General features: G+C 53.9%; 3 protein-coding genes across 3 annotated transcripts; 1 reads left to right on the top strand and 2 right to left on the bottom strand.

Annotated features, from left to right (window-relative positions):
- Positions 1 to 1,098: 1,098 nt before the first annotated feature.
- On the bottom strand, positions 1,099 to 4,193 carry Lcn12 (lipocalin 12). Its single transcript, XM_036183198.1, has 5 exons — positions 4,047 to 4,193; positions 3,498 to 3,634; positions 2,441 to 2,706; positions 2,206 to 2,307; positions 1,099 to 1,127 (listed from the first exon to the last, which is right to left on the bottom strand). Exons 1-5 carry the CDS (start codon positions 4,191 to 4,193, stop codon positions 1,099 to 1,101), a joined length of 681 nt encoding a protein of 226 aa, XP_036039091.1.
- A 3,960-nt stretch (positions 4,194 to 8,153) lies between these two features.
- On the bottom strand, positions 8,154 to 10,172 carry C8g (complement C8 gamma chain). Its single transcript, XM_036185813.1, has 7 exons — positions 9,554 to 10,172; positions 9,312 to 9,448; positions 9,058 to 9,128; positions 8,871 to 8,972; positions 8,515 to 8,616; positions 8,405 to 8,443; positions 8,154 to 8,321 (listed from the first exon to the last, which is right to left on the bottom strand). The coding sequence occupies exons 1-7, from the start codon at positions 9,881 to 9,883 to the stop codon at positions 8,308 to 8,310; spliced, it is 795 nt and encodes a 264-aa protein (XP_036041706.1). The 5' UTR covers positions 9,884 to 10,172; the 3' UTR covers positions 8,154 to 8,307.
- An 11-nt stretch (positions 10,173 to 10,183) lies between these two features.
- Positions 10,184 to 14,847, top strand: Fbxw5 (F-box and WD repeat domain containing 5). Its single transcript, XM_036185812.1, has 9 exons — positions 10,184 to 10,322; positions 11,356 to 11,571; positions 11,802 to 11,959; positions 12,263 to 12,437; positions 12,517 to 12,665; positions 12,849 to 13,281; positions 13,581 to 13,728; positions 13,812 to 14,024; positions 14,104 to 14,847. Exons 2-9 carry the CDS (start codon positions 11,379 to 11,381, stop codon positions 14,345 to 14,347), a joined length of 1,713 nt encoding a protein of 570 aa, XP_036041705.1. The 5' UTR covers positions 10,184 to 10,322; positions 11,356 to 11,378; the 3' UTR covers positions 14,348 to 14,847.
- Positions 14,848 to 20,105: the final 5,258 nt, after the last annotated feature.

Genomic DNA, 20,105 nt, shown 5'->3' with positions numbered 1-20,105 from the left:
GGTCAAACTCCCTTCCCTACAAGGAGGGCCTGGTTGGCAGAAATGGCAGCTAAGCCTGCTCTGGTGTTTCATACGTCTCTGTCATTACTGTTCTCATCTGTGAGACAAAGCACCCAGCGAGCAGCAGCCTATCAGAGGAAAGGGTCACCTCAGTTCCAGCTCTAGGGAGTACATCCATCATGGCGAGGAAGAACGGAACCTGAGGCAGCTGATTGCATTGCACCCACAGTACGGAGGGACTAGAGGGATGAATGATAGCGTTCAGCTCACTTTCTGCTTTCTATCTCGTCCGAGATCCCAGTTCATCCATTCATCCATCTGTCCATCTACATACCTATCCATTTACCCATCTACTGCCCTCCAGTCAGCCACCCATCTGTCCATGCATTATCCAGCCAGCCAATACAGTAAGATAGGTGTCTGTCACTTTCTCCAAGAGGTGCCATCTTGGATACATCTGGGATACAATTGAGGATAAAAGAGACCATGCCTCCCTTGTAGAGTTTGATTTAGGGGTCAGATATACAATTATATACTAGAATGGGGGTTGGTCTTATTGGTGTCATCAAGCTTCAGGTCTATACCTACAGTGGTCCAGCCCTGTTCCAGAATGTGCTTGGTTTCTGTACAACTTGTTCAATAGGAAGGAAGTGGGCATGAGGCCAGGGGATGGGGAGGTCTACCATCAGAGGGAAGGCCTAGAAATGTTTGTCTCCACATCCCAGAGGAAGAAGACATACCCTGTCCTTTCTCCAGCCTGGGACATCAGCATCAAGGCTTCCTTCTGCTCTGGGGTCTGACTGTTCCTACCTGGCCTCTGCCCTGGGCCTACCACACCCCATCAGGTGGGCCCCAGAGCTCTGCTAGGTACAGGTGTGGCCCGTGGTTTCACACAGCTGGGAGTCAGGGAAGGTGTGGAATCTAGTTGTGGGGGTAGAAAAGCCAGTCTGGGGCTGCTCAGAGGATCAGAGGCCCATGTTCTTGCCTCTCACCCACCCCATGGTCACAGTGGTCACATTCTGGAGTCATAGGCAGCGTGTTTATTTGTGTGGAGAGTAGAGGCAGAGTGTGGCTGTACTGGCAGGAACCATTCACTCTTCAGCAGATGTTTGGATCAGGTAACCAGTCTAATGGGGTGGAGACAGACAGTGTTGGGATGGCGGATAAGGAACAGCAGGGGAGAGACTTAGGAGGGGTGAAAAGCAGAGAGGTTGGGAGTTGGGTGGGAGAAGAGATCAGAAGCAGCTCCAGGGAAAGGGTTTAGGAGACATGCCCCTTGGAGTGCACCTCCATCACCAGTCTGGGTTCCTCCAGAAGCCCCTCCATAGCCCTGCCTGTCCCCGCCGGACCCTAGATTTGTGGTAGATCTGGTGGTATGGCACAGTGAATATTATGGTTAGTGCAAACATGTATGTGATCCCAAATGCATGTTCTATGGGATGTGACCCAAGTGTGGTGACACAGGCCTAAAATACCAGCATCCTGGAGACTAAAGCAAGAGACTCGTGATTGCCAGACCAGCCTGGGGTATACCTCAAGACCCTATCTCAGAATGACAAGGGAGCAAGGTGAACGCACATGTGTGTGTGTGTGTGTGTGTGTGTGTGTGTGTGTGTGTGTGTGTATGTGTGCATGTGCCTGTCTGAATGTTTGTGGGCACATGCTCAGGTGTGTGAATGTGGCTGGGCATGTGCATACTGGAGGGGGTATGATGGGGAAGGTCCTTGGACAGGGTGGGGGTTGGGGGTCCTGATCCATCCATGAGAGGAGTGAGGCTGGAGAAGGGGGTCAGCTCTGAAGCCCCTTGACCTTGGGCTCTCAAGAGACTTTCCTGCCAAAAATAGGCTGTCCACATTCAAGGACTTCCCTGAATGAACTCCAGTCTCCTGTGAACAGAGAACTACCCTCCCAGGGCAGGAGAACCATTGTGGGGAGGGGCAGCCTCGGATAGGGACCAGGGTTGGGAGGAAGTGGCCTGGGACTCAGATAAAAGCCATGAACACCTGTCTTCTGACTCAGGCTAAACTCTGTGAACAAGTACTTGGGTTCAGACTCTGGAACCACAATACTCCATACATGTCCCCTGAGGGTCTGCAGTGCCTGCCTGGAGAGGTGCCATTGGACTTGTGAAGGCGGGGAAGGTACCACCATTGTCTCCAGATCCCATCTCCCTTTCCCATCATGTACTGCTTGCAAACCCATTACCGGTCACATCAGGGAAGATGAAGTTATTCTTGTTGAGGTTCTGGGTTCTGGTCAGGCAGATGAATCTGTCTAGTATCTTATGAGGAAGCCTCCAGTTTCTACCTGTGGCCAGATGAACACAGAGTGGCTCTCGGCACTTGGTGATGGTGAGGTATTGGCCCTCAAGCCATCCCAAACTCAGGAAGCACCACCCTGACCAGTGTTCTGCATAGGGGCCCAGGGAAGCAAGGCTCACCCAGAAGGCTGACCCTGGTGACGGTCTGGCTGCTTGTAGTTCTGAGGGACAGTAGCAGGGCGAACTTGGTATAGTCTGTCTCGATCACCTGCACATCTTCTTTGTCTGTTCCAGTCCCTGACCCAGAGGGACACACACATATAAGGTTTCCCAAGGCGGCTCTGGTCCTCCCACTCACAACGCACTTACCTTTGTTTTCCATGGTGAACTGCCCAGGCTTGGTTGTTGGGATCAGGACATAGGACCAAGTGTCACAGTGCTTGCCCCTGTGGGAGAGATAGGTGGGGGGTGGGAGGGCAGGAGTGGAGGTGGGGCAGAGGGCTAAGGAAGCCAGTCCGGCTCACCCTGGGGAACCATTAAAAAAAAAAAAAATCAGGGGGTTGGGGATTTAGCTCAGTGGTAGAGCGCTTGCCTAGCAAGCACAAAGGCCCTGGCCAAAAAAAAAAAAAAAAAAAAAAAAAAAAATCAGCTATTTATTTGCAGAGGCCTATACCCCAGAAGGCTGCAGAACTCGGGAACCCTCCCCACCTTTCCGGGCCTCAGCTCTGGGGTCCTTTTAGTTACTCTGTACCCTTCCAAGGCTCACCCCAGCACCAGTCCTCAAATCCACAGGGACTTGCCACGTCAAAAAGTAAGTTTCTGGGCATCAGTAGCTCACCTCCGCTGGCACCCAAGCCAACAAACTCCAGAAAGGGCCAAGAACAGACTTCAGGTAGGGGCTGCCTGTAAGTCTCACTGGTAAGACCGTAGAAGAGCCTGCCCAGGATATCAAGGCAGGACAGGCCGAACCATGACAAGGACAGAGAAAGAGGTCCCTGACCACACAAGAGTACCGAAAACCCATCAGCCTTCTCTCTCCAGAGTGACTCACCACATGCCTCTCCTCCTGTATCCAGCCCGCCACTGGGCTGAGCTTTAGCAGTGGTCACGAAGCAGGCTGTGCCAGACATGGTCTCTAGATGTGTTTCCTCAACCCACAGTGTGGCCGGGCCACGCAAGGCTCCTGAACACAGTCCCCAGTCCTTGACTGTTTGAACAGCAAAGATACCCCACTCACCGAGTCATGGTGTTGGTCACCTGAAAATGTCTGTTGGTTGTTAGCTCAAACAGTGCGATGTAGGGATTCAGCAAGTCCCGGTGCTCTCTCTTGTAGATGCTGCCCGCCAAACCGAGAACAAACCATTCTCCCTGAAACTGCATGGCTGGTGGTGGGCACAGCTGGCCCCTTCCCATACTACCCTGGGCAGCCCCCAGCCAGCCAGGATCCCTCCTCAGGAGGCAACCTCAGACCAGGTCAGCATCAACGACAGGGGCAGAACTCTGAACCTGCTTTTAATCTCTCAGGTGGCCTTGGTCGGTAGCTAGGTGGCCTTCCCAAACCTCTATTTGTCTCCCTTCACAGAGGGAGCGATTCATGAAAACACAGACAGTACACATGGTTCTACGTCCTTTTCTCAGGGAGGTCATGGGCTCGTTCAGGAGCTCTGGCTTCAGGTTCTGCCCTGGCCTCCCTGTGTAGGGCCCACAGGCCGGCATACACCTTCCCTCCACAAGCTGGGACCCCAGCCAGCTGCAACCTGTGTCTTCTCCTTTGAAAGCCCTGTACCTTGTCATCTTCAAAGTTCGTCAGCTGGGGAAAGCCTTGAGGCTTGGCTGGAGTCTGGCCCTCCGGGATTTGGGGAAGGGTAATAAGGATCAGCCACAGAGCCCACCAAGGGCCCATCCTAGCAGCGACCAGGCTCCAGAAGGACATGCCTAACCGAGGAGCGGCTATTGGTGAAGCTTGCTCAGAAACCTGTTCCCTCCTGGCCCTCCTGGCCAATGCTCCTCCCTGGGAAGTGTGGCAGGCCAGGTGGCTGTGGGAGGAGGGCAGGGCTGACCCTCCTTACATCTTAAACACCTGCCAGGGGCTCTTAGGTCCTAGCCAAGAAAAAGCAAGTCTGCTGGGTCCATCTTGTGATTCCAAACACCTGCTCTAAATGTCCCCACAAGTGGGTCAGAAATTTGCCCATGTCCACCCTATCTGTCCCTCACGCCAAAGAACTTCTTGTTCTAGGCAGGGAGCGTGACTATCCCTAGTTTCCACAGCTTCTTACCCATGGAAATGGACTGCTAGCTCCCAAGCAGTTCCATAGCCCCTCGTGTACTAAAACCAGCATAGCATAAGCACTCTGTTCACCGTAGGAACACAGAGCTAGTCAGAGGGAGAGGGAAGGGCCTCAGGAACACCAGGGCCAGGAAAGAAGTCCTGGGGCTATTTCAAAGGGACCTTCCATGCAGAAGGGAGGGAGGAGCTGGGGGAAGGACAGTGTGGGAGCGGGGCTCTTATGAGAGCAGGCACAGTGGGGGCAGGGCTTCTCCAAGTCTCATTCTCTCAGAGCAGGGACCCTATAGAAGTAGAGCCCCATGGGAGCAAGGCCCTACAAGAATGGAGCTCTATGGAAGTGGGTCCCTAGGGAAGTGGGGTCCTATAGTTGCAAGGTGCAATAGAGCAGGATCGTGGGTAGGATCCTGCTAGAGGCTGTGAGAGGTAGGTGCCATGCTCTCCCTGGTCACAAGCCGTTGGTTGACTCGAGAGACAAGTTGTGCAAACGTAGTGGAGGTGGTTCCAGCCCAAGCTTCCTGAAGGAGGTTCAATGCCACCTCAGCCTGTTCTTTCCTGTGCGGTCTTCTCTGCAGAGCAGGCTTGGGGAGCACAGTAAGGCCAGACCAGGCCTCCAGACCCGGCCACAGCAGGGCTCTTGGTGGACCAGGCCTTCCCAGGCTTGCTGAAACGTCACAAAGGGGACTTGTCCTCAGGAGATAAGCCCCATGGTGAGGTAGGGCCCTAAGAAGTGTCCTGACTTTGCTCTTTCCTGGGTCTCGGAGGCTGTTTCATTCGATCTCATCCAGACTGCCCTGAAATGAAGACTAGGCAGCTCCTCTACCTTTGATGTGACTGGTGGATCCTCCAGCCAATACCCAGGGTGCCACACTTGATTTACAGCAACCAAACAATCCTGTCATCTTGGGACTGAAGGGGGGCTGGGGTCCTGTGTAGTGTCCTGAAACTGACCAGGGCCTTCTACAAGACCAGGATTGGGGGAGGGGCGGGTGATGACAGAGATCACACCAAGCTTGGGCAAGCAGACAGCTCAGGGTGGAGACTATCCCACTGGCAACCCCTGGCACCCTGGAAGGCAGAGTTCTGCTCCTTCTCCCCTGTGGCTCCTCCCCATCCTGGACCTCTCCCTCGCTCTCCTTCTTCCTTCTACCTGCCCACTGTCCTCCTTGTCCTCCTCAGCTGCCTCCACCTTTCCTCCCAACAGGGACAGTCAGAGCAAAATGCCCCTCTGCCCTGTCTCCCCTCTCTGGGAAGACTCCTGAGTGCTGCCCTCTGCTCACACCCCTCACCCCAGAATTCTTTCCTAGGACACTGTCTTGAGTGGCAGGAGGCCCCTGAGAGGGCTATAAACCGTCCTCATATTCACAGGGCTACCTGTCCATAGGGCACCTGGGAGGACAGGAAGGCTTCTTCCTGCCTGCTGAGACGGAGCACAGCCCTCATGTCCAGGAAGGACAGGTCACCTGCTCTGTAGCCCCTCCAGGTCCTCTAGTCCTGTGGCCTCAAGCAAGATGGTCAATTACATAGTGGCTTCTACAGGTTTTTGGAAGTTATTTCTTCTCAGATATTATACATTATCTATTAGAATTCAAAGGTTATATACAAATTATAACACTTGTGTATGAATATGTGTATGTATTGTACATATGCACATGTGTATGTGGGTGTGCGAGCACACAGAGCTTATTCCATCAAGAATGAACCAGAACTATGCTGGACTGCAGCAAGCTTCATACTCCTTTTGTCTGTGTCCCCTCCCTTCAGTGCTGGGGTGGGAGGAAGGACTGGCCATGCCAGAGATCCAAGCTCATGTCTGCCTAATGGGGCCGCAAGCTTTCTTACTAAGCCATCCCTCCAGCCCTGTAAGAAATATTTTACAATAAAAAAGATACGCATGGGCCAGTGAGACAGCTCAGCAGGTAAAGATACCGGTCTCTAAGCCTGACATCCTGAGTTTGGTCCCCAGAATCTATTAAGGTGCCCTCTGACCACCACAAGCATCCCCCAACCCCAGTCGGGCAGATGCGTGAGCGTGTGTGTGTGTGTGTGTGTGTGTGTGTGTGTGTGTGTGTGTGGTCTAGCTATCATTATTTTACCTAAAATTTTCAAATTTAACTGGAGCTTTTAAAACACTTGTATGAAACTAAAATGTGTCAGTTCTAGAGCTCTGTGTCCTCAGGTTGGCACAGAAGTTAACGGCTGCATGGTCCAGGCTCAGCCCATTCAGACCCACAGACAACAAGGCAGAGATTCAGAGGGCAGGGCCCTGGCCATGTGAGCTCACCAGAGTGAGACCATCGCTTTCTGTTTGGGAACACAAGCCAAGAAGGAAAAGGTGTTCCTGGGGCCAGGGCAGTGAGGCAAAGGCCAGGTGCTCACAGGTGCTCCTGTGAGCTCTAGTTTTTGTGGGTAGGACAGTCTCCTGAAATTCCTCCTTCCAAGGCTCTTGGTGGTCCTCTTTCCTGCCAGTCTGTTGTCCTGCCCTCCCAAAGTCCAGCTGCCCAGAGACCCTGTGTGACCAGAGCCTCCTCTGGGGCAGCTCTGGCCCCAAGAGCAGCCATCCACTCCATCGCTACAGCGCTCATTCATTCCTCCAAAACAGGCCAGCAGACAAGACTTCTTCACCTGTCTTTGCTCTAGGAATCCCACAGCAGTCTTGCTAGTACTACAGCTCATTTGGGGTATCCCGGGGAGGACATAGCGGGCTGGGGAGCCTAAGGGCGAGCCCACTCTGCCTTCCTGTCATCACTAGATGGCTGAGCCTGGACTTTAAGCTCCCAGGAGCAAGGACTTGGCTACTTTGTGTCTCCAGGGCCTGAGGCCCTTGAGAAATGTTCATCAAACGAACACTGGGAAGCCTCAGGCCACCAGCAAGGCGATGTCTGAGGCAGGAGCAGAGGTAAGCCCAGCCATGTCTGGGCTGATGCCCAGTTCCCTGAACGCCAGCCCCGGCCTTCGGAGCCAAGCAAACCATCCCAGGTCTGGAAGGAACAGTGTCTAGAAAGGCCCAACTCCTCCCTTATAGGGATGTGCACAACTTGTTTCTGGGACTGGTAACCCTGACTCCAGTCTGGGTCAGAGTTGCTGGAGAACAGCTGTATCAGGGGTTCGACCCACATGTTGAGAGCCCCATGCTCACCCCTAACTGGTCCATGAAGTAGGCTGTCTGCTCCCAGTTCCTGGAGCATAGCTTTCCACTGTGTGTGCTCCAGCTGCTCCCTTAAACCCACACTGGTATCTTCCTGGCAAGTGCTCCTGGAACTATAGCTCTTTAGCCTCCAGGGTCAAGGGTCAGGAGGGGCCTAGAGGACTTGTTCGAAGGCCTGTGTCCCTCTCCAGAGAAGGTACCCTAGGCAGGGCCCTGAGTCCCACCGGTCATGGGCACTAAGCCAGCACAGTGGGCTGGGATGAGGGAGGCAGGGAAGGAAAGTGTCTCAGAGTAAGCCTTCACTGCAGAGAGGAGACAGGCTCAGGGAGAGCAGGGACTCTTGGTCCTAGGCAGAAGAAGCTGTTTCCAGCCCCACCTCCCTATGGCAGGTGGACAAGTTGCCTTCCCTTCCCACCTCAGCCTGGTGGAGCTCCCATTCAGGCTGACAGAAAAGACCCAGGACCAAGTCTGATGTTTACTGAAAAGCCCCAGAACAGCAGAGCTGTGTGAAGGGTTGCTTCTGGGGACAGACAGGAGAGACTCCAAGAGCAAGTTCAGGGTGCTCAGAACTCTCTGAGGGCAGTCCACTGTCCACAGCTTCTCCGCCAGATGGTCTCATCTCCGAACCTCTGCAGTAGACACAAGCCTCAGCAGGGGCAGAAAGGACCCTGACCCCAACCCTGCTGCTCTGCCCTGCTCACCCACCACTCACCATTCAGGATGTGGAACTGGTCCGCAGTCTGGCAGAAACCTAGGGGCCCAGGCAGTAGTAAGGGAGGGCAGGGTGTCAGTCAGGAGGGTGACTGGGCTGGGGACACTCACCATACTTGGGAAAGAAAAAGATCTGGTGCTCTGTCAGGTTGGCTCCTCTGACTCGCTGCTCAAACACACTCAGGACAGAATCACTCACGGGTAGTGAGCGGGCTGTGGGACAGACAGAGTTTCTGTGGTTTCAACAGGGCAATGGACCCAGGACCAGGTCAGCTGTTCCTGCCCCATCTAATCCCTGCACTAGCCCATGTGTAGCTGCTCCTTCCAGGGTGCCTGCTACTGAGAGTATCTGGATAGAAAGGGAATGGGGAGGGTGTGTATATCCATCTGGGGTCACCCAGCCCATCGGGACAGCAATCCAGGATGCAAAGCACAAGGCCATGTGTGGATGCCGAATTAGCACGCACCATAGAGTTTCACAGTCAGCTTCCTTGCCTTCTCCAGATACAGGATAGCAAAGCTCTGGTAGTCAGTCTCAGCGACAACCACATGCACTGGCCCACGGGTCCCTGGGGATGAGGCAGAACCACAGCAGCCACACATCAGCTCCTCGCCCCCTGCCTCCAGCCCTCTTGCTTGATGCCCTTGACTCACCTTGGAGCAAGAAGCGGCCAGGGACCCTTGTGCCTTCAAAGAGTTGGCGTACCTGCCAACAGATCCCATCTCTGGGGAGGGAAGAAGGTTTGGTATAAAGAGTCACCCAGACTCTAGGAATTCGAACCCAGGTGGGGCCATATGGGATATCTACCCAGGCCACAGAAGAGCTAAGGGTGAGGCTTAGGGTCAAGAGGGCAGGGTAAGGTGGGCTCAGGGGCTGGGATGAAGGTAGAGGCCGCACTGGGACTCACAGGTTTCGGAAGGTGCTGACAACCATAGCTGTACCCTGGGGAGCTGTGTGCAATGTGGTAGCCTCAGCCCTGTGGCCCTGCTCCTGAAGAAAGCGGCATGCAGAGCCCACAGCCACAAGGAGCCATGTCCCTGCAAACTGGCATGGAGTGGGAGGGCTCAGGACTGGCTGAGGGAATGGGCACCCTGAGCCAATCCTGCCAAGCTGCTCCTTTACCTACCCCCACTCACTCCTAGCTTTTACCTGCTGAGCATTGAAATTGGCCTGGGCCTGGATGGTGCTGATGGGGGATGTAGACCCGGAGGGCTTTCGAGCCCTTTGGCCCAGCGAACTGGTTGTCAAGAGCAAGATGAAGAATAACACTGCCCCAGGGGACAGCATGGCGGTCATGTCAGGCACAGCAGGTAACCAGACAGGGAGGTGGAGGGCTTCACTGTCCCAGGTCAGAGTCCACTCACTGCCCAGTGCCACAGGAAGCACAGCCCAGGAAGTCCACCTCTGTCTTCCGCTTACTGAACCCCTACCCCGAGCTAGGGACCATCCTAGAACCTGGCCTTGACAGGAGCTTGGCATTGTGTCCCAAGTGCAAAGTCTGAGTTGACTTCTGCACTCCGATTTCTACTTGAGGCCAGTGCTCAACCCTTTGCACGCCAGTGACTGGTCTTATCCCCACAGCCAACAACAACGTGCTCATAAAGCTACTTGTTCAAAGCCCAGCAGCCGAGAGAGCCGGCGCTGAGCCTCGAACCCGTCCAGCTGGGCCAGGCTCATTACTGCCGCCCTTTCCAGGAGCCAGGAACACGCACTGTTCTAGGAGAACGGGAGTACGAGCGCGCGCAGGCGCATAAAGACACGCCGGCCCCGACTCGGAGCCCGAGGCGCAGGCGCAAGGGAAGTGGCCATCGATGCCTCGGGGCTCAGGGCGTCGAGCCTGGCTCCTCGGTCAAGACGCGGAGGCGGGGGCCAGAGCGGCGGCGGAAGCGGGCGCAGCGCAGCGGGCGGAGGCGCCGCGGTGAGTCCCGGCTTTGGCCCCGCCGTGCTGACCTGTGTCATCTGCCCTGTCCCTCGTTACCGGCCTTGTCCCGCACTACGCCCAGTCCTGCCGTCACCAGCCTGGTGCCACCTTCGGGTCTCCCTTTCCCCCGGCTCTGGCCTTCGGTTATTCTCTCGGGCCTTGTCCAGGTCGTGAGCCTCGCCCCGCCTTCGCTGGCCTTTGCCACCTTCATGGACCTTGTCCACTGTCACCAGCTTTTTTCCTGCAATGCCTACACATGTACAGCTTTTGGTGGCCTTATCTGGCTCGTGGTGGCCTTGGCAGGCTGTCACCATCCTGCTCCACCGGGCAGTGTTCAGTAGGTGAATGAAGGAGCTGCTGCCCAGTCTGGCTAAGCAGCAAGGCGGGATCCCCGCTGTCTGCTCTATTCAGAAACCCCATACACTCTTGCCACCCTCCTGGCCAGCCTCTTTCCTGAGTCCACAAGGCAGAGGTCACTCACTGGCCAGGAGGAGCCCCTTCTCAGAAGAAAGTCAGCCCTGGCCTAAAGTCTTGGGGCAGCTCGGTCAAAGACAGAGAGGGGTATCTGTCACTTGGTCCTTACTGCTAGACCGTGGAGCTGCCAGCTTGGGCAGCACAGACCTGTTTGCCTGGGCTTGGTGCTCAGATGTCTCCCTGGGCTCAGGAGAATGGGGAAGGTGTCAACCCCCCCCCACCACCACCTGGGAGGTGTGAAGATGGGGTCCCATCTCCCACTCTTCAGGTTGCACTAGGCCGACTGGTACTGAGATGCTTACCCTCTGGTCCAGGAAGTCCTTTGGTGCCCCTGGAGAATGTGAGGTTACTGTTTGGGTGCTTCAAGAAGTGTTGGGCGGGACAGTGCTACTGGTACCCCCTGCACATGCTCAGTGCAGTGGAATTCTCAGCTGGGCAGTTGGTAGGGCTGGAGGAACAGCTAGGACTGCCATGTCTGGAGCACGGGGCCATCAGTCTCTCCCTGGGGTTGGGAGTGAGGAGGCCTGGGCTCAGAGCAGCCACTGGTGGGTTTCAGGACCGTCTGGGCAGAATGTCACGATGGACGAGGGGGGCATGCCCCTGCTCCCCGACAGCCTTGTCTACCAGATCTTCCTGAGCCTGGACCCTGCAGATGTGCTGACTGCTGGGCTGGTGTGCCGCCAATGGCAGGCTGTATCCCGGGATGAGTTCTTATGGAGGGAGCAGTTCTACCGTTACTACCATGTGGCTCGAGATGTGCCCCGCCATCCAGGTCAGTGCCCACACACAACCTGCTAGCCTCAGGGCATGGGGCTCAGGGCTCAGGGACCTGACACATGGGCCATGTTGGGAGGAGGGAGTCTCTGTGACAGGTGAGGCCTAATGGGCGAGTAGTGGGTTCCATAAGCCCTACAGTATAGCTCTTAGTAGCCATGCTGTCAGCTCTTGGTCTTTATTAGTAAGGGAGGCTTGCATGCAGGAGTGACACCATATTGCCCACAGCGGCCACATCCTGGTATGAGGAGTTCCGACGGCTCTATGACATGGTACCCTGTGTGGAGGTGCAGACACTGAAGGAGCACACCGACCAGGTCCTGCACCTCAGCTTCTCCCACTCGGGGTACCAGTTTGCTTCCTGCTCCAAGGACTGCACGGTGAAGGTGAGGGTACCTCTCTCATGCAGCAGAACTCAGTGGGAAGAGAAGCCACTGGGGAGAAAAGCAGAGAGGGTCCGATAGGCCCTGGAGGCCTGATCTGGACCACACAAGACCCCAAAGTAAGAACAGCTGGAATCTCTAGCTCCAGGGGCCAGCCCTCTACATTGGTAGGGTGTGATAAGAGTGGGTGGTATGGGCCTAGGACGAGATTCTTACCCCATGAGGACTCAACCCCCTCGGTGGAGAAGAGTCAGGACTGGCCGGAGTGAACTGGCCAGGTAATCACCGTGTAGCCCTCTGGTACAGATCTGGGACAACGACCTGACCATCTCCCTGCTGCACAGTGCAGACATGAGGCCATACAACTGGAGCTACACCCAGTTCTCCCAGTTCAACCAAGATGACTCATTGCTGCTGGCCTCCGGGGTGTTCCTGGGGCCACACAACTCCTCCTCAGGAGAGATAGCTGTCATCAGCCTAGGTGAGTGTGGGCACTGGGTTGGGCTGCCCTCCCCATTGTGCCCTGTCAGCCGCATGCCCAGCTGTGGCCTTCCCCACAGAGTCCTTCGTCCTGCTGTCCCGTGTGCGAAACAAGCCCTATGATGTGTTTGGCTGCTGGCTCACAGAAACCAGCCTCATTTCGGGGAACCTGCACCGCATTGGAGACATCACCTCCTGTTCAGTGCTGTGGCTCAACAATGCCTTCCAGGTTCAGACTGGGGCAGGGACAGCCTGGGCAGACAGGTGGGGTAAGGCAGGGGAAGTAGAGAGGACAGTGTGGGAAGGGCTGGACATGGAACAGCAGATGCAGGACCTGGGGTAGGCTGCTCTCCAGGTCTGGCTCTCTGGCCAGCACCCACCTGTTGCGGGCCTTGGCTTGTGTCCCATGTAGGATGTGGAGTCAGAGAATGTGAACGTGGTAAAGCGTCTCTTTAAGATCCAGAACCTCAACGCTAGCACCATCCGTACAGTAATGGTGGCTGACTGTAGCCGCTTTGATAGTCCGGACCTCCTGCTGGATGCTGGCGACCAGCCTGGGCTCCCCTGCCGAGTCTTTGACCTAGGTGGGGACAGTGAAGAGGAGGAGGCCCCTGACCCGGGTTTGCACACCTCTGGTTCTGGCCGTGTCAAGGAAGGTTTGCGGCGCATGTTGGATAGCATGTGGGATGGACATGCACAGCTATCAGATTGTGCACTGGAGACCAAGGTGGCTGAGCTGCTGGCCCAGAGCCACACCAGGCCTCCAGAGTCTAGGGATGCTGACACCAGGAACAAGTACCTCATCTTCACCACTGGCTGCCTCACCTACTCACCACATCAGATCGGTAATGATGGGCAGGGCAGAGCTGGGCCTGGGAGGGTCGACAGCCACTGTGGTGCTCCCCAGACAGCAAGTCCACAAGCACAGCTTGGATACAGCTCTGGCCTTGACACACTTGATTCTGTGTAAGAGTGGTGAAACCCAGGCAGGGGATTGGTTGGCAAGTGACCAGGTGGGCAACTGTGCTCAAGGCTAAGTGTAGGCAGTGTTTGTGGACCACTAGGGCTGTTCTTGGAGTGGGAGTGCCCTGGTGGTGATGTCCCTGCAGGCTCTGGATGACCCCTCACCCTGGTCTCCATGCAGGCATCAAACAGATCCTGCCACACCAGATGACTACAGCAGGGCCTGTGCTGGGTGAGGGCCGGGGCTCCGATGCCTTCTTTGATGCACTGGACCATGTCATTGACGTGCATGGGCACATCATTGGCATGGGCCTGTCTCCTGATAACAGGTGGGCCTGGTGTGCTGGGTGGGACACCACAGATGGCCCAGATCTAATAGCATGCTTGTACCTAACATGTATCCCATGCTCAGGTACCTGTATGTGAATAGCCGTGCCTGGCCTCCTGGCTCAGTGGTAGCTGATCCCATGCAGCCACCACCCATCGCAGAGGAGATTGACCTGCTGGTGTTTGACCTCAAGACCATGCGGGAGGTGAAGCGGGCTCTGCGAGCGCACCGTGCCTACACACCCAATGACGAGTGCTTCTTCATCTTCTTGGATGTCAGCAGGGATTTTGTGGCCAGGTGTGGGCTCAGGTGGGCCCCAGGGCTTGGGTACGGGCTCAGCAGGTGGGTGTGGGCTCATCCAGATGCTATCCCACAGTGGGGCTGAAGATCGGCATGGTTATATCTGGGACCGCCACTACAACATCTGCCTAGCCAAGCTGCGGCATGAGGATGTGGTCAACTCCGTGGCCTTTAGCCCCCAGGAGCAGGAGCTCTTGTTGACAGCCAGCGACGACGCCACTATCAAAGCCTGGCGTTCACCACGCACTGTTCGTGTTCTCCAGGCCCCACGCCCACGCCCACGCCCCTTCTTCTCTTGGTTTGCCAGCCATAGACGCTGAAGGCATCAGTGACTCGAGCTGTCGGGACCCACTGGGGAAAATCATACCCCGCGGTTCTTTTCTGCACCGGGGCAGAGTAGCTCATAGCAGTAATGCCTTAGGAGGGGACAGCCTGACCCCAACACACTCACATGCAACCTGCTCACTTAGCCGTCAGGCTCAGCACTAGGGTAGCCCTTGTTGGCAGCACCAGAGATCCCATGTCAGCCTCTTGGCCAGCTTGGGGTACACAAGATAGTAGAAGTCCTGTTCGTCACTCACCCCCTTCCCCTGGGCTGGCAGCTCACACAGCTCCAGACTGACCACTGCCTGGGTACCTTTTACACAGCAAAACCCACACCCTTGGATGTCCTGAGTGTACCTTGGGTGACAGGCCATAGGCTCTGGCCTCTGATAACTTGGATTTGTGCTACTGACTGAGCAGCCTGCAGTGGACCATGGGTGCTGCATGTTGCACTCATGAGCTGTTTGGGTTAATGAATAAACAGTTGGCAACAGCGCATGCCATCTAGTCTGTTTATAGGATGGGCCCTGAGCTCTGCCCGCCAATGTCATTCTGTGACCTCTGTGTCATCCTGTGACCTCTGCCCCAGGGATCCTCCAGGAGGCTGAAGAGGAAGTGCTGGTTCAGGTGTGCATCCCTGGACATCAGGGATGCCTGTCCACGACTGGCTGAGTGCTGATGGATGCAGGAAGGTGGACACAGCCAAGCTTGGTTCAGTGCTTGGGAGGGGTGAGCCTTAACACAATCAGTGCCATCCGGAGAGAGCTCCCAGAGCAGGGTATAGTGGTACAGGCCTGTGATCCTTGCTCCTCAGGGACTGAGGCAGGAGGATAGGGAGTTAAAAACAGGCCTGCACTACAGAACAAGTTCAGGGTTGATCTAGGCAACTGGGTTAGTCCCTGGCTTGGAAAAGTAAAAGAAAGTTGGGGGTTGTGGCTTAGTGGTAACAGTGCTTGCCTATCATGCCCTGGGTTCAATTTCCAGTGCCACCAAAACAAAAACTCGAATGTGTGAGGACCCAAGGTGCAGAAGGGTAGCTTTAGGCCATCCTGGGAGCTCCTGTCTTCTACCTTACTTAGTTAAGGGTTCCGTGTGTGGGGGTGGCCGTTGGGAAGATTTGGGGCTTTGGCAGGGCTAGCTAGCATCCAGAATGACCCAAGTGAGAACTGGATCTCACTTATAAGCTTCCCTGCTACAAAGAACAGAGGAAGCTTACCCAGGGGACTGAGCGAACAGGGCAAGTGTCCCCCAGGTCCAAGCCAGCAAGTGAGCATTCTTCTGGAGGGAACCACACTGGCTGCATATCAAGGCGATGAGGCAGGCCTTGTCTGTGGCCTGTTGCTGATGTTGGAGGGCAAGATGCAGCAGCAAGCACCAGATGAGCAGCAGTGCCAAGGGCATGGGGCAGCTCCTGGAAAGCACCAGGGCCACAGGGCAGTCCACAAAGCCTTTAAGGAAAGCGAGGAGGAGACGGTTGTGTAGAGGCTGGGCCGGGTCTCACTGGGGAGCACTTGCATGTCTTAGGCCCAGGTTCCCTCCCCAGCACGACAAAGGGATAGTGCTGACCGTAGGAGTTCAGCGTCTGAGTCCAACAAGTCCAAATACACTTCTGAGAAGTTGTAGCAACTGCCTGGGAAGGACTTTGGATTTGTCTGATTTAAAGAACAAAGAAAACAGCACCTGGAAAACAGAAACAATGCACTACGGGGCAAAACCAGTCGGGAACATGCAGGCACACACTACAAGTTCAACTTCTAAATGTTGGGCTTCACTTGTCAAGTAGACCGAGCATCGTGGGAGGGCGGAAGAGGTGTCATGGGGCAGGCAGGATGGCTCAGTAAGGGAGCCTGCTACCAAGCCTATCTGACTTTGTTCCTCAGGACCCACACGGTAGAAGAACCAACTCCTGTAAGTTATCCTCCAACCTCCATACACCACCATGGTGTGCACCCCATGTGTACAAAATAAAAATAGGATGTAAGAGGGAAGACGCCCATCCCTACCTCCAGCAGTGGTGGTGAGAGGTTCAGTGTTTAATTCGGCACATTGCACACTGAAACTGCAGCCGGCAAGGACCCAGAGAAGCCTGACTCTTAGGGAGACGGTCTGGTTCCAGAATAGACAGAACAGGTTTGGGGGCTCCAGCTCCCAGACATGGCTGCAACTGACTGGTGTGAGAACTGAGAACCTGGAGATGCGGGGCGGGAGGCAGCCCTTTGCTGGCAGCGTTCACTCTGGGCCTGACCCATGCAGCTAGAGCCTGTAAAGAGCACCAGCTCCAAGCACTGACTGAGCGAGCTGCATCCATTTGCTGTCTCTTTGGGGCACCCTAGCGGTGGTAGGAGACAGCTGTATTGTCTTATAACGACAGTCCCAAGAAAATGGGGCACTGTGTGACTTTTCTCCCTCTGTCCTTTTGCCATAAGGACCTTACTGTGCTTCCACCGAGGAAGGAGGAAGGCAGGGCAGCTAGGTGACTAGAACCCCAATTATCTGTCTACCAAATGAGGGGGAGGCTCAGAAAAGCGAAAAGAAGAAATTCTACATCTGCTGGTGGAGTTACGTACAGATACAGTAGAACACACTGTGAGAATTCTACATTTGAATTAAAGGTCAAAATAACTCCAAGCAGACCACTGAAAACTTAAGTGCATATTTAAATTTTCTTAACATTTTTTGGGGCACCTGACAGCACTTTGGGGGCCAGAGGACAACTTTTAGGAGTTGGTTTTCTTCCAATGTGGGTTCTGGGGCTCAGACTCAGGTCCTTAAACTTGGCAGCAAGCACCTTACTGGATGAGCCTTCTCACCGGCCCTACAGTGTATTTTTTTTTTTTTTAATCTTCGGAATACTAAAACTATGATACAAAGAGTTAACATTATAATAAACTAACAGAACATTAAAATGTACAAATAACCATTCCATTATAGGTAGGCAAACCAGAGAACCAGTGAACACAAAATCTAAGCATAAATCAAAAAATGATATATATAAAAAAAAAAAGAACCTTTTTTAAAAAACAGGTATCACTACATAGTTCAGGCTGGCCTCAAATTTGAGATCCTCCTGCTGAGGCCTCCTGAGTGATAGGATGGTAGGTGTGCACCACATACTGAATACAAATTTGGATCCAACTCTGCTGGCCTGTGAGACTTCCTGAAGTCTGCCAGCACAGCTAGGTTAGAGAAGAGACCAATGTCACCCCAGAACCCAGGGTTAAGAGTTGCCACCTTAGTGCCACCAAAACTGGCACACAGGAGAAGCGACACTGTCAGGAACAGTGCTCTCAGGGAACTTCAGCAAGAGCCTCAGATGCAGTCAAAAGTAAAGCTGCCCAGGGCTGTGGGGCAGCCTAGTGATAGCCAGTGTCCCAGACGGAGCACTCCAAAGTAGGGTCCTTGGCTCTGGAGGTCAACAGGCCCAAGGGTTGTCCTTGTCCTTCCTGGCTCCTCGTGACCTGAACCAATCTTAGTCTGTGGCAGCAACACTCCTGTCATCTGCCATCACACAGGTGTTCTTCCCTGTGACTGTCACCTTTGCTGTGTGTCTGTCAAAAGCTCCCTTTTTAAAAGGACATTAGGCCAGGGCTGGGTTAGGAACCACTTTGACGACTTTGTCTTAATTTGGTTACCTTTCTAAGGATCTTACTTCCTATTCTGGTGGCCTAGGAGTTCTCTGGGGTGGTGTAGGCTGTAGAATTCAGCCTCTGACAAGGAACTAACTGCATGGAACATGTCTGTGAAGAACATCCTACCCATTAGCAGAACATATACCTTCTACAGTGCTCAGAGAAAACCTACCAAGTCAGACCACAGCCTGGGCCACCAAGCAAATCCCAGCACCTCCCAGCTTTGTTAAAGACGAATATTCCTGTATCTTAGCTCACTCACAACTTTAAGGAAACACCATAGCCTGAGAGGTTCCTGGATGGCAGTTTGTGAATCACAGTGCTGGAGGCTGCAGGTTTAAGGGTTTAAGGTCAGGGCACTGCAGATTGGGTGCCCTGTGAGGGCCATTTCCTGGGTAAGAAAGACTATTTTCTGACAGATCTCACATGGTGGAGCATGAATGCACTTTCCCAGGCCCACAAAGGTTCTATTTTCACGATCCAATCACCTCCAAATACTGTCTCATTAGACACAAGCTTCAACATATGAATTTGGGTGAGACAAAAATATTTAGTCTTGTCTTAGTCTATTTTTGCTGCTATAAAAAGGACACCTGAGACTAGCTAACTCGTAACTGACAACGTAACTGGTTCACAGCTGTGGAGGCCAGGAAGTCCACGATGAGGGGCCAGCATGTGGTGACAGCCTCAGCACATCACTGTTTGGTAGAAGAGAGAACTAGAGATGGTAGAACTCACCTCTGTATAATGGCACCAATCGTGGGGGCTTTACCCCTTAATTTTCTCTAAATACTGTTACAATGATCATTACATTTCAACATGAGGGGCTGGAGAGATGGCTCAGCAGTTAAGAGCAATGGTTGCTCTTCCAGAGGACCTACATTCAATTCCCAGAAACCACATGGTGGCTCACAACCATCTATAGTGGGATCTGGTGCCCTCTTCTGGCACAAAGGTATGCATGCAGATAAAGCACTCATAAATAAATAAATAAATCTTAGCTGGGCTCAGTGGCACATGCCTTTAGTTCCAGCACTTGGGAGGCAGAGGCAGGTAGATCTCTGTGTGTTTCAGGCCAGCATTTTTTTCTACAAAGCAAGTTCCAGGACAGCCAGGGCTGTTACACAGAGAAACCCTGTCTTGAAAAACAAAAACAAGGACTGGGTGGTGGTGGTGGCAGCACACACCTTTAATCCCAGCACTCGGGAGGCAGAGCCAGGAGGATCTTTGTGAATTCGAGGCCAGCCTGATCTACAAAGCGAGATCCAGGGAAGGCACAAAGCTACACAGAGAAACCCTGACTCAAAAATAAAACAAAACAAAACAAAACAAAAAGTCAACATGAGTTTTAGAGGGGATAAACATCTAAACCATAGTATTGTATGCCCGTTTTAGCTCATGCCTGCCTTAGTGCACGCAAAGGCTGCATGTGGGAGAACTATAAGACACATTAAAAGTCTCAACTGCTGGGTGGTGGTGACGCACGCCTTTAAACCCAGCAGCATTCAGCAGTTGGATCTCTGTGAGTGCAAGGCCAGTCTGATCTATAGAGTAAGTTCCAGGACAGCCAGAGCTACACAGAGAAACCCTGCCTCAAAAATAAACAAATTCATTCTATCCAGAAAATTTGCAAATCTTTTATTTTTAAAAAATTACTTTGCTGGGAGAGGTGACAACACACCTTTTATCCCAGCACTCAGGAGGCAGAGGCAGGTGAATCTCAGAGTTTGAGGCCAACCTGGTCTACATACTCTGTGAGTTCCAACAGAGCCTGGGCCACATAGAGAAAGCCTGTCTCAAAAACAAAACAGGTTATCTGTGTCAGGCATAGTGGTACATATCTTTAATTCCAGCACTCAGGAGGCAGATGCAAGCAGATTTCTGAGTTCCACGCCAGTCAATGTTATATAGTGACTGTCTCAAAAAAACAGCCAATCAAGCAAAGGTATCTGTGGGCATGTCTGTCACAAAGTGGCCACCTGCAGCCTCCCCTGCAAATGGGCTCCTCAGCTTAGGTCCTTGGCCTGGAAGCATGGTAGCCTTCCTTTCCAGTAGCTCACTTATGGCCACCCATGACTTCTATACATGCCACCTGGGCCTGGGGCCCTGGTCCAGCAAAAGCTCT

Source organism: Onychomys torridus, chromosome 4 (genome assembly GCF_903995425.1).
Source record: "Onychomys torridus chromosome 4, mOncTor1.1, whole genome shotgun sequence".
NCBI classification, from domain to species: domain Eukaryota; kingdom Metazoa; phylum Chordata; class Mammalia; order Rodentia; family Cricetidae; genus Onychomys; species Onychomys torridus.
Note: the sequence above shows the minus strand (reverse complement) of the source record. Positions and strands in the feature narration are given on the sequence as shown.

Coding starts and splice junctions, on each gene's coding strand:
- Fbxw5 (XM_036185812.1), top strand. CDS start 11,379: ATGGACGAGGGGGGCATGCCCCTGCTCCCCGACAGCCTTGTCTACCAG. Junction 12,438..12,516: donor GATAGCTGTCATCAGCCTAG/GTGAGTGTGGGC, acceptor CCTTCCCCACAG/AGTCCTTCGTCCTGCTGTCC. Junction 14,025..14,103: donor AGCAGGGATTTTGTGGCCAG/GTGTGGGCTCAG, acceptor GCTATCCCACAG/TGGGGCTGAAGATCGGCATG.
- Lcn12 (XM_036183198.1), bottom strand. CDS start 4,193: ATGTCCTTCTGGAGCCTGGTCGCTGCTAGGATGGGCCCTTGGTGGGCT. Junction 3,635..4,046: donor CGAACTTTGAAGATGACAAG/GTACAGGGCTTT, acceptor CCAGCCATGCAG/TTTCAGGGAGAATGGTTTGT. Junction 2,707..3,497: donor GTGACCAACACCATGACTCG/GTGAGTGGGGTA, acceptor TCTCTCCCACAG/GGGCAAGCACTGTGACACTT.
- C8g (XM_036185813.1), bottom strand. CDS start 9,883: ATGCCAAGCTCCTGTCAAGGCCAGGTTCTAGGATGGTCCCTAGCTCGG. Junction 9,449..9,553: donor CCAATTTCAATGCTCAGCAG/GTAAAAGCTAGG, acceptor ACTCCATGCCAG/TTTGCAGGGACATGGCTCCT. Junction 8,444..8,514: donor CTTTTTCTTTCCCAAGTATG/GTGAGTGTCCCC, acceptor CTGGGCCCCTAG/GTTTCTGCCAGACTGCGGAC.